We start from the raw sequence: 13,180 nt of genomic DNA, 5'->3' as shown, positions 1-13,180 counted from the left end.
AGACCGGGTCGAGTGTGTGTCCGGCGTAGTGGGTGGGGGTGGTCACCAGTTGATTGAGTCCGAGGTTGGCGAGGTTGTCCAGCAGGGTGGTGGTGTTGCGGTCGTTGTTGTTCTCCAGATGGAAGTTGAGGTTCTCGAGGAGGATGTAGTCGGCGGAGGGGAGGGCGTGTGGGCTGATGAAGTCGGCGATGTCTTTGCTGAATTGTGTGCGTGGTCCCGGGGGTCTGTAGATGAGGGTGCCTCTGAGGGTAGTCTTGGGGTTGACGTGGATCTGGAAGTGCAGGTGTTCGGCGGGTGCGAGGGTGTCGGCGGTGTTGGTCGTGATGCGGATGGTGTTCCTGTGGATGATGGCAATGCCTCCTCCGGTCTGGTTGACGCGGTCACTCCGGATGATCTTGTAGCCGTCTGGGATGGCGATGGGGATGTCGGGCGCTGAGGAGGCGTTCATCCAGGTTTCCGTGAGGAAGGCGACGTCCGGGGCTGTGGTGTCGAGCAGGTTCCAGAGTTCGACGGCGTGTCTGTGGACAGAGCGGGTGTTGAGCAGGATGCACTTCAGGTGGGTGCTGCTGGTGTTCGGCTTGGTGGGTGCTGGTGTGGCGTGGGTCCGGTTGCATGTGAACTTGCAGGAGTGGCAGCTGAAGGGTCCGTGGGTGCGTCTCGGTGTTGCTCGGTAGCACCCCGGGGATCGGCCGGTGTTGAGTGCGTTGAGTTCGGTGGCGTTGTAGGTCCGGCGGGTCGGCTTCCAGCTGTGGGGGCCAGGGGTCCTGGCGCTGGGCGCGGTCCAGGCGCGGACGGGCGCAGACGGGCTTACCTTTGGCGCACCTTCGGCACTCAATCGGCGCGCCCGCTGCCCGTGCACGCTGCGCGTAGGCCACTCTGCCATATGTGGAGAGTGGGGGGGCGGAGGGAGGGAGGGGCAGCTGGGAGGCGGGGAGCGGGGCGGCGAATGGGGAGGGCTGCAGAGGAGAGGGGCGGGGAGCGGGGAGGTGGCGGGAAGCGCGGCAGGGGCCGGGGGCACCGAAAACACAGGGGGACAATATTACAGTACTAAACAGAACGGGGATACAAAAATAAAACAGGGGGCTGACAAAACTACAGTACTAATCAGAACGGGGATACAGAAAATAAAAAACAGTACGCCGGGGGAAACAGCGACGGAGTCACATAGGTACAATCTTACCAGGAGCCGAAGCACAAGGGGAGACAGATGGAGCACGATAAAAGCGCGGCGCAGGCGGGGCAAGGGCAACAATCAGCTGGTCACAGGGTCACAGCTGGCAGGGTCCCGGCTGCGGGCAGCGGCGGCACTAGAAGGAGCAAGGGGCAGCCTGGACGCACTCACGAGGAGTGTGAAAGGTGCGTGGGGGTGACCGGCCCGGAGGGACAGAGGTCACTGCTCACCGCCTCGCCCACCTCGTCCTATATGGTCCAGTGGGAGGGAGGGGCAGGTGGGAGGCGGGGAGCGGGGCGGCGAATGGGGAGGGCTGCAGAGGAGAGGGGCGGGGAGCAGGGAGGTGGCGGGAAGCGCGGCAGGGGCCGGGGGCGCCGAAAACACAGGGGGACAATATTACAGTACTAAACAGAACGGGGATACAAAAATAAAACAGGGGGCTGACAAAACTACAGTACTAACCAGAACGGGGATACAGAAAATAAAACAGGGGGCTAACAGTACGCCGGGGGAAACAGCGACGGAGTCACATAGGTACAATCTTACCAGGAGCCGAAGCACAAGGGGAGACAGATGGAGCGCGATAAAAGCGCGGCGCAGGCGGGGCAAGGGCAGCAATCAGCGGGTCACAGGGTCACAGCTGGCAGGGTCCTGGCTGCGGGCAGCGGCGGCACTAGAAGAAGCAAGGGGCAGCCTGGACGCAATCACGAGGAGTGTGCGAGGTGCGTGGGGGTGACCGGCCCGGAGGGACAGAGGTCACTGCTCACCGCTTCGCCCACCTCGTCCTATATGGTCCAGTGGGAGGGAGGGGCAGCTGGGAGGCGGGGAGCGGGGCGGTGAATGGGGAGGGCTGCAGAGGAGAGGGGCGGGGAGCGGGGAGGTGGCGGGAAGCGCGGCAGGGGCCGGGGGCGCCGAAAACACAGGGGGACAATATTACAGTACTAAACAGAACGGGGATACAAAAATAAAACAGGGGGCTGACAAAACTACAGTACTAACCAGAACGGGGATACAGAAAATGATGACACTTCCACTTGAGACAAAAGGGGGTAAACTATCCAGTAAATTTGAGCGCAAACCAGCTATAAGGAAGGGGGATGGGTTGAAAATAGACACAAAGATTCGCCTCTTGTTCAGGAGTACAGGGATCTCATGGCTTATAAAGAGACCTAGCGTCAGCCCAACCTCATTTTGTGAGAGCCTTAAATGCCTTAGTTGCACCTTGTGTGTTCCTGAGAAAAAGAGATGACAACGAAACAAACACGTCAGTGAGTCTGAAAGTACTGATGATATAAATGCATATTTACCACCGGTAAGAAAGAGCATCATTATTTTTGCATTTCAGTGTTTGTAGAATCGAATACAACACATTCGTTGTCATATTTCCATGAAGAAATCCTCGGTAAGCCATGCGTGATGATGATATTAAGAAAAGTGAATGCCCTGTCAATCACGCATTGCATGTGGTTGGTTTACTTCATTATAGGAATTAATGCCTCCAGAAGTCTTCTTCACGTCAGTTTGATAAGTGTCATTATTGCAGTGCAGATACGTTTTCACGCTAGAGCTATATTTAAAGCGACATAAATAGCTTCTTCTTAATTTTGCGTCGTCGTAGGTGGCAAATGCGGTGAGTGGTAAAATGTCCACATCCATGCCGTTTCCTTATGATCATGATATAAAACAGATATCAGCTGGACGGACAGGCTTTCTTAGACTGCAATGGCACTGGGTTATAGCGAGCACACCTGCTTCATGTCTGTCTGCCACAAATGGCTTTAACAGTAGCTGACTTGGCAAGAAAGTGTATCCGTAGAAAGATCCGTCAAAGTCACTGCAAGGGGAGTTGTACAAAGTGCCACGGATAATGAATCTATATTCCACAGACATAGCCGGGCTACCGAGTTCTTTTCACATATTTATGAACTATTGAAAGCGTAGGTCAACGAAATGAAGTTACAACAGAGTAGCAGCGCTATGCAATATTGAGCTCACATAAAGGACTACTTAGCCTGCAGAATCAAGTGATATAGATGGAACGTTTCAATTAATTAAAAAAAAACTCACTGGTAGCCCCTAATAACCATCCTTTAATCGACACAGTTATGAATTAAGTGAAGAGACTGATCCAAGGAACTGTTCACTGTATGTCACTGGAGGGAAATAATTACTCCTTTCTTCAGTGTCAGTTTTATTTATTAGAACCCAAAGTCTGCAGTTTTTCATTCGAAGATGAGATTAAAATGTTTTGGCTGGCTTTTAATTTAATTTGCCATTGTTTCTAATTGTCATGTTTGGTGTAAGGTTAAATAGTAACATGTCACGCTTATTTCCAAAAAGGTTACATGCTTCCGGTCAATTTTCGAAGAGTCGTTAATTAAGAAAATTGCATTCTACATTTTTTCTTCCTGTGAACAGCTGATTAAAATTCTCAGTAATGTGTCATGGAACATAAACTTAGTTTTTCATGTGCAGTCCACATATTTACTGTATATGTGAACTGTCGCTCACAGCAGTAATAAAAAAAGAATCCCATGTGCGGCATTATGGGGGCTTTTAGCTGCGGAAAATTAATATTAGATTAGCAGGTCGCTCTGCTCTTACTTTTGTTGTTTAGTTTGCTTGGTGTGTTTCTTTTATTTCCCTGCTCTTATTGTAGATGCTCCAGTCCCATCAGTGGCACTGACATGCTTTAATTCATTGTAAGGGGCACAGGTGGAGGCCCAAAACACTCTCACAATAGCTAGAGCCAGCAACTCATCTGCTCCAGCCTGTGGGTGGAAGCTATGCACTCAACCCTGCCCTTTACAGTTGGTGGAGTTGAGAAGCCAGTGTTTGCCATCTCCCAGATATGGGGGTTTAAGAAAGAAGAGCAACCTAAACGTCCATGTGAACATGGATATCAAGTGTAAACTTGGAACAAATGTTAACATGGAATTCATTTGAAGAACAGTATTATATAACAGGGTAATCCTGTATTGAATCAATAAAGCTGGAGATTATCTAGTAAAACAAAGGGTTACAAGATGTTATAAATGTGGGCCCATATTTACTAAGTGCTTGCCTTGCCCTTGCATTAGGCACAAGGTGACTTGTGGCAACACAAGGCTACGTAAGCCCTTAACCCCTTCGACGCTCATGACGAGCTGGGCTCGTCATGATTTACGCCTCTCGTACACTCATGACTAGCTCAGCTCGTCATGTAACGCGGGTTTTTAAAAACCGCCGCGCACAGCGGGAAAACCGCTAGCGCGCATGCGGTTAAGAGCCATCCAAGGCCACCGTGTGTGGCTCTGAGTGCTTAGTAAATCTAGAGTAACGCAAGGCATCGCAAGTAGATGACTTGCATTACTCTGCATTGGGAAGGCATTCCATGAGTGGGGTGTGGGTGTTCCCACACATCTGACTGTAGATTTGTTGCACATTCCCAGATTTACTAAGAATAGTGAACCTGGGAATGCTTCAAACTACTACACTATTCCAAAAGAAGTGTAACAAGGATAAATATGTATATTTGTCCTCCTTATTTCCTCGTTCGACATGTGCTGCATCTGAAACAACCATGTTTGTAATGAATGCACCCTCACACCCTGACATAAAGGTGTATATGTTGGAACTAGGCAGCACACAGAGCAGCAGCACAGAGAAAGAGAGAGCGTGAATGAGCCATATCTCGGTAAATAGGGAGCATTTCGGCCCTGGCCAATTAAAGGTGCACACTGCAGTGCAGCAAGTTGTCTTGCTGTGTCGCATTGCCCCAAATGTTGGTAAATCTTTTCCTTAGTGAGGGTCTTATCAAACCAATGATGAAGGCTGGATACCATTAGATTTCTCAACATTAATAGCAATGCCAAATCAAGACACATTAATCAAACAGTATGTGAAATAAACCACAAGTTTTTTCTTGGAATCAAATGTATTATTTTTTTTTGGAAAAGGTTATAATGTGTAGTTTTACAACACAGTGTTTATCCAATATTGAAACTTTTACAGTATAGGTATCTATTTAAGAATAGCTTTTAATTAAAGCAACAAGTTTAAAACAGTTAGGTAATTCATTCTAAGGGTTCTTAAAGTAGTGTTTGCGTATATAGATGTCCGATCAGTGTTTGAGCAATGTAACCTGGTGGTATATTTAATATAGAAGAATTAATTATATATTTCTATTCTTATTTTCAGATGTAGGGTCTGTTGAAGGCCTTGCCTATCACAGGACTTGGGATACTCTATACTGGACAAGCTCAACCACTTCATCAATCACAAGGCATACTGTAGACCAGAGACGCCAAAGGTCTTTCAACAAGGAAGCTGTGATCACAATGTCTGAGGATGACCATCCTCATGTTCTGGCATTAGATGAATGCCAAAAGTACGTTAATAATTTGTTGCTTTTTTTAATTATGATATTGTGTAGTAACTTGTACACTTTCCTGTTCTCGCTACAAGTAAAACACTATGAATTCCTATTAATTAACATAATTGCAATTCAATATATTTCATTATTACACAGCACAGCACACATTGAAAGCACCTTATAATTCTAAGGGGCTGACTACACTACAGCTTGTTTAGGGCTGCTTCGTAATGGGCCGTCCGTTTACTTTCCAACTGCCTCATTTTGTAGGCAGTCGTAAAGTAAACCTGCTGGTCATTCTGGCAGCTTCCGATGGGCCCGGAGAGCCCCTCCACCAGTCAGAAGCCGGCAAGTATTCTCAAGGGCAGGTCATTCTGCCCTTGAGTGTACGATCATGGTTTCCAACATGGTTTCCATGCCGGCCTGCCCGACATGGAAACCATATCGGAATGTGTGTTTGGGGGCCCCCAGTCGAGGGGGCACCAATGGTGCACCCGGACAGCTGTCCCGACTGACTGATTTCAATGCGACCAAACATAGTTCGGTCCCATGGTCTTCTCCTAAATGGAAGCTCATAATACCGCCGTAAACCAGCAGTAACACAAGCTTCCATTGAGGAAAGGGAGGCGCAGTTCATCCCTGCACCCTGTGGCAGGCACCTCATGTACCTGCTACAAGGTGCCACCCTGCTGATCCCTTCACCTTCTGGCAGGCACCTTGTGGTGCCTGCCACAGGGTGCAGTGATTAACTGCACCTCCCTTGCCTCAATGGGAGCTTGTGTTATGGCCGGTGTTCCTCTCGATCTCTATAAACTTAACCCAGGGATGTGGGCAGATATTTTAGTTAATGTTTTTAATTGTGTATTTGAGGGGGGATTCCCAAAAACTTGGGCTTGTTCAATAATAGTCCCTATTTTTAAAAAGGGCCAAAGAAGTGACCCTAAGTGTTTTCGACCTATATCCTTGCTGGATTCCTCTATGAAGGTCCTGGGCAAAGTTCTATTGGCAAAAATTAGTAACTGGTCTATGGAAAACTCCATTTTAACAGATGCTCAATATGGGTTCCGCTCAGGTAGAGGCACAGAGGACCAATGTTTAAATCTTCATTTGTTAATTTCAAAATATTCTACGGCTACAAAGGGGTCAATTTTTGTTGCCTTTGTGGACCTGTCCACGGCCTTTGATTTAGTCAACAGAGCTCGGCTGTGGAACATGCTGTTAAAACTGGGTCTTGATCCGCCTCTTGTGTACTACCTTGCTGAACTTCACAAAGACTTAAAGGCCTCGATTAGAATGGAACAAGAAGGAAATCGCACAGCCTGGTTTAAATCGCGCAGGGGTGTTCGGCAGGGTTGCATCCTTGCTCCCTTGCTGTTCACTCTTTATAGAAACTCATTGGAGAAAAACCTATTAACTGCCACTTTGGACACACCGCGTGCAGGGGATACTCGTATTCCTGTTCTCCTGTACGCGGATGACGCCGCCCTGATAGCCCGGACACACTTAGGATTACAGAGACTTTTAAATGCTTTTAGTGAATTTATGTCTTCTCTTGACTTAGTGGTAAACAATTCCAAATCTCATGTTATGGCATTTGGGGTTATGAAAAACAATACTAAATCTTTCTACTGTAATGGTGAAGTGATCACTAATGTCAAAATTTTTACTTATCTTGGTGTAATTTATGATACAAAGGGCAGCTGGGTTCCCCAAATTACAGCCAAAACTAAAGCGGTTAGGAGCTCGGCAAACGCAATCTTAAGTTTCTCTAGGAGACTTGGTGGGAAGCCTACTGGTGCACTATTGAGCCTGTACAGGGCAAAAACTGTGGCAATAGCAAGGTATGGTTCAGGCCTGTGGGGCTATGTTAATAGTGAAACCATTCAAAGGGAGGAGAATAAGTTCCTTCGATCTATATTAGGGCTCCCCCAATCGACAGCCACGTTTTCTATACATCAGGAGCTTGGCCTAGGGTACATTACCGATATTCTTGCAATGGCACCTATTCTTTTATGGATTAGGACCTGGACTAATGTAAACCTAGGTTTAAATCACAAAATACTGATGGATTGTCTACATTTGGACAGATTTAAAGACATTCCTTGGCTGTCTTACATTCATAGGTGTTCTTTGGAACTTGGACGTCCCGAGATCTTCACCGCCCCATTGGGTTTAAAAAAATCTGACCTTGAATGGGTCAAGCTCAACTTCTCCAAACTGAAAAACTTGGAGAGAGAGCAATGTCAACTCACAAAGCCCACGGTCAGAGCCCACTTTTTGACCATTACTTGCCTGGCTATACAACCGTATCTTGCCATAGTTAACATCCCTTTTCATAGGTGGCTTCTGGTAAAATTTCGTTTTGACCAGATTTATATGGTTCTTTGTGACAGCCAAGGCTGGTTTAAGCAGGAGGATGCACCTGTGTGCAACTGTGACAATTTTTCACAGCAAGATAATATGCACCTTATGCTGTTCTGCCATTTTTATATTACTCCAAGACAGAAGTACCTGGTGCCTTTATTGAAGGACAAAGCATTCCACCAGGCAAAACCAGCCCTCCTATATCTCCAAATGTTGGATTCACCCCTAGTTATGTTCAGCGTGGCTAACTATCTTGTTGCTGCTGCTAGGATTAGGAGGAGGCGACTGTAATTATAGCAGGTGGTTCGCTTTAGAGGATGAAATATGTTTTTAAACCGTGTACATTATTGTTATAACTGTTTTTAAATTGTATATATTATTGTTAATACTTTATGCATTGTTCCATGAAACTGAATTGCCCTTTTATATTGATTGTAGTATGCTTTTATGATTTTTAACTAAATCGAATAAAGTGGTTTTTGACTTGACTTATGGACGGTTTTTGGCTGTAACACGAGCTCCCCATGAGGAAAGGGACCATACGACCAAACTGTGTTTGGTCGCATTGAAATCAGTCGGTTGGGACCGCTGACCAGGAGTCGGTCTGTCCCATGACCAAGTCGGTGTCAAGTGGAAGTGATTCTACCCGACATGATAATGAACCCCTTAATATTTATTTAGGAAATTTCATTACACTATCACTTTTTAATATTCACATATTAAATAAAGATCGGTCAGGGTCACAAACAATGAGGCTCTCAAATAATGTGCTTGCAGTGAGACTTTCATGATGTGCCACTGTGTTCCAAAGACCCACAAACAATACATAATGCTCTGTTGAGCAATGAAAATGTGTTACTCTGTGTAAACACTGAAACGCCTTGAGTAGGGTAGTGCACAAAGTTACCAGGCACTCATTGAAAGACATTGGGTCTGAAACAAAATATGAGATTCTTCATACGTGAGGGATCCTATACTTCTAGGTGAGATGCTAACATAACTGATGCATGCATTTTAGTGTATCTTTTGCAAAGCTGGGCATCCTTGCACCTTGAGGCAAACCTTGCTGAGTGGCCTTGCCATTATTTGCTACCTGGCTGCTAGGGATTCGAAGGGTCAGCTTGTTAGATGTCTCATATTCCATGAATGGCTAGTAACTGGGATCTGATTACCATCCCTGAATATATGATTATTTCCAGCACCTCTACTGGATAGAGAAGAGAAATTGGATGCTATGTGACACATCGGGAGGTGGTGATGAAACTTTCATGTCAAAGGTTTACATTTGCCAATACTGAGTTAGTAATGCTAAAAGACACATTTATCACTGATTGCACCAATCATCGTAATGATTGCAGTTACCCCAATGCATATGGGAAGCAATGTATTGGTCCGGTCTCAATCCAAGTGAGAAGTGGTAGAGGGCAACTTTCTCTACCCACCTCCTGCTGCTGAGACTGCCTGTGGCAGGCTCCAGGGAATGGGGGAGGCGTCTGGGCTTCAGAACCAATCCCTCTTTCAGGTTTATTAGGAATATCTTTATTTTCTACATGTTGTTTTTCAACTGTTGTCTTACAAGATCTCCTTATGAGACTATTTATGCATAACCTTAGCGAAATGGACTCCTTGTTGGCAGAGCTGTTAAAGTGTCAGTTTCACTCACAAAAATACAATTTCTACAAATCATATAAATGTGAAAGAAAATTGGGATTTGGAAACCATTACTATTTTTCTATATGTTTTGCCTATTGCTTTGCCGGAGTACAATTCCTAGCTTGCAAACCAATGTGGCATTGATTTGTTATCTTAAAAAATACATTTTTTGAACGTTAAATATTTCTGTACATTAGTATCATATATTTTTGCCATGAACTGCAACATAATAGGAAAAGCTCTAAGGATAGATCTTAAGTCTTACATTATAGTGCAATTTTTATTTGGATATTATTACTTTTTTTTACAGTTTAATGTTTTGGACTAATTGGAATGAACAGCATCCAAGTATAATGCGGTCTACACTTTCTGGAAAAAATGCACAGATTATTATCAGCACTGATATCCTAACACCGAATGGACTCACAATTGACCACCGAGCAGAAAAACTTTACTTCTCTGATGGAAGCCTGGGAAAAATTGAACGCTGTGAATATGATGGTTCACACAGAAATGTAAGTTATCCTACGCTAAGTGTTAACAAAAGTGTCAAGTGGTTTTCAAATTTGCCATATTTATATGGAATGCATTTAATTTGTGTGTTAGAAGGTTAACCAGAATTCCGTGAAGACAACCGCCTGGCTTCCAGGACCTGTTGGGCATGTATAATTAAACATTGCTTTGGAGGAACCTGCCAGCCTTAGGAAATACTAATAACACAAATTAGTCCTTACTGCATCCGTCATTGCAGCTGAAGTTCATTGCCTAAGAGACCTCTAGTCATCTACTCCATTTGCTGAGAGCAATTGGCTTTTAGACTTGTACTGCATGAAAACAGGTAACTTCAAGGAACTCTGAATCCAGCACATTTAGTTGAGGACATGAGCAACTTTAAAGAGTCTAAGGGGCTTATTACGATGTCACGGATACGGGTGTGACTGACCTCCAGTCGGCGGTCCTGACTGCTTAATTATGAAGCGACAGCCTTTTCTGTATGAGAGCATGTGCTGTGGTCGGAAACTGGCCACAGCACAAGATCCCATACAGAAAAGGGAGTAAGTATTTTTCAGGTGCAGGGATGAACAGGGGGGCACCATAGGTGCCACCTCGTTCACCAACCGGAGGGCACTGGTTAAGGGGGCCCTGCTAGGGGCGCCCAAACTTGCTTTCTGACAGGCTTTCCATGTAGGGAAGCCCATCATGGAAAACCTGCAGGAAACCAAGCATCTTAATCCGGACAGCGTAAAACGCGGTCCATATGGATTACGGGCCAGACTCCAACTGGCCGACGGGTTCCTTGAGCCCATTGGAATCGAGCCAGAATGACCAGCCAGTTTCACTTCCAACTGTCTAAATTGTAATTAGGCAGTTGAAAGTGAAAGTGACGATCTCGGTCGGAAAGCCTCCTACCTCAGGTTGGAGGCTTTCCGACCGAGATTGTAATCAGGCCCCTAGCGAGTAAGTGATGTGTCTGATAAAAAATCAGTGCAACAGACTACATTAACAAAGGTTCCAGTGGTGTTTTTATGGAGATACCAGCAAACTGGGTGTAGGAGCCAAAGGGAGCTAAAAAATGTAGTATGATTAACTGTAGAATATGCTTGGGGAGAGTGGGAAGGATCAAGATTAATATAGATATTGGATTTCAATTGAAATCATGAGGATAGAAAGAGGTGCTGTGTACCTGAGCTGGAATAATGGAAATGATGGACAGGGTAGAATGGGCAAGCAGAAGCAAAAAGGTTATTGAGAAATATGTCAGGACTCAATCCAGGAGTGGAGAGAGAGTGGATGCTTGGGTACTGAATTGCACAACATGAGTATCGGGGATAATAAAAGGAACTAGATGCTATAGTGGTGGGGCTATAAATGGTAGGACACAGGGAGAAGTAGCCTGTACATCACGATGCTAATGGAAGGATGCAGATTAGAGAGATACCAAGGGAGGAAAAATTTCAGTTTAAAAAATGCGGGAAGAAATTAAAGTGAACAGCTTTTATGTAGAATGGGGATGGAGGGTGAGAGCAGTGGCATTGAGCCTAAGAAATGATCAATGATCAGCAAGAGATCAGCAGGTTGCTACATTTATGAAAGGAAATAGAAGGTTAGGATGACATAATGCATGGAGGAAAGATTGCCAGTATTGTCTGTGATCTTTACAAAAGTGTCACATAAGACAATGAGGCTGGTGATTTATGTGATTAAAGGCATGCTTTATATGAGAGAGCACGAGTGGAATGATGACTCGGGAGCTGGAACAGAGGTTAATAGACCTGAAGGTTAAATGTGTACACCTGTTGGTTAGGTATAAAAGCCACAGCTTAATCAAAAAATGTTGTGGGACAAATAGGAAGCATGTTTGAAGCACAGGGGCATCCTAAATGTGAGATCTTAGATACAAAATATATGCAGGAGGAAGCTAAGGGATAAGGAGTAACACACATACAACGTGGTGATGCATAAAAGTTGTATGTCATCACATCAAACGCAACAACCTTGGGAAACAGTATGTAGCAAGTACTACATTGTGAGGTATTGCTTTGGTGGCACCATTACAGCAGCCATTAATATATTGCAGCTCTGCCCCGAGGGAGAGCGGGGTCTACTGAGCACCATACCATCCACATACCTCCTGCTTTCTATGCCCATCAATGGTGGAGTGGAAAAGTGACAACATCAACCTCTGCCCAGCAGCACTGTTCATGCATCGTTATGACAAGGGTTTGGGGCTGCTTGTTAACCATGGTTACATTTTAAATTTACACCCTTGACGCTGAAATGCTTGCATGTTTAATGCTTTACTGAGGTCCGCATTTGAATGCTAAAGCTCCTCTACACTTCAAACCAAGGGAGATCAGTCCAAATTTAATAATCCAGAAATATCCAAAAGCCTGAAATAAAATTTCCTGGTGGCTAGGAATCCAAATCAACACACATCCTGATTTTGGCTCAGTGGCACTGGAGAAAGCAGGAACTAAGTTGGTTCCTAGTGGAAGAACTGCCCAGTGGCTGCCTGTGGCTGCCAGGCAGAGAAGATCAACACAATGTTTATTGGTTTTATGAATTTACTCTCAGGGAGGGACAGGTTACCAGAGCAACTTGTTAGAATTTAGAGGTTAACAACTTTTAACTAACATGCCCAGTGAGGACTAATATCTGGGTGGGACTGCCAGCACAGAGCATGTTGCACTTCTCCATTCCTGATCTCCCCTGGGAAGGGCCAGTGCCCTGGGGAAGTCTTGAAGCACCAGAACTATCGCACTGGTCCAACTCCCCATGCCCGTCTGGTTGAGTGGGTGACTGACCCTTCCAACCTCTCCCGGGCTGCACCCACACCAGCAATAAGAGAGCAGGATCCCCAGATGCCCCCCCCTTTCCATCACTTGTGTCCAGTTAAAAGAGGAGACAGCCCGCTCCTCTATCAGAAGTGTGTTGGGTGGGAGCAAAGCCAACCTGACAGCTACTGAGCCCTCTAACCTCTCTCTGACTGTGTATGGACCAACGGCAAGACAGCAGAATAGCCGGGGGGCTCGTCAGTTTCTTTTGCATATATCTTGGTGGAAAAGCCAACTCCTCCACAGACAACTACTATAATGTGTCAAGAGGGAGCAAAGTCAGCCTATCCATATAGGCTTGGG

General features: G+C 45.7%; 1 protein-coding gene across 1 annotated transcript in view; it reads left to right on the top strand.

The window, feature by feature from the left end:
- The window catches only part of LRP1B (LDL receptor related protein 1B), a 3,812,342-nt gene that overhangs the window by 2,745,591 nt on the left and 1,053,571 nt on the right, over positions 1–13,180 (top strand). The window contains exons 42-43 of the mRNA XM_078683424.1: positions 5,351–5,540; positions 9,853–10,057. Coding sequence (XP_078539550.1) covers positions 5,351–5,540; positions 9,853–10,057 — 395 coding nt within the window. The remainder of the gene's footprint in view (positions 1–5,350; positions 5,541–9,852; positions 10,058–13,180) is intronic.

The sequence above is a fragment of the Lissotriton helveticus genome, chromosome 3_1, assembly GCF_964261635.1.
Source record: "Lissotriton helveticus chromosome 3_1, aLisHel1.1, whole genome shotgun sequence".
Taxonomy (NCBI): domain Eukaryota; kingdom Metazoa; phylum Chordata; class Amphibia; order Caudata; family Salamandridae; genus Lissotriton; species Lissotriton helveticus.
The sequence above is the reverse complement of the archived record's forward strand: the minus strand, read 5'-3'. Positions and strand labels throughout refer to the sequence as shown.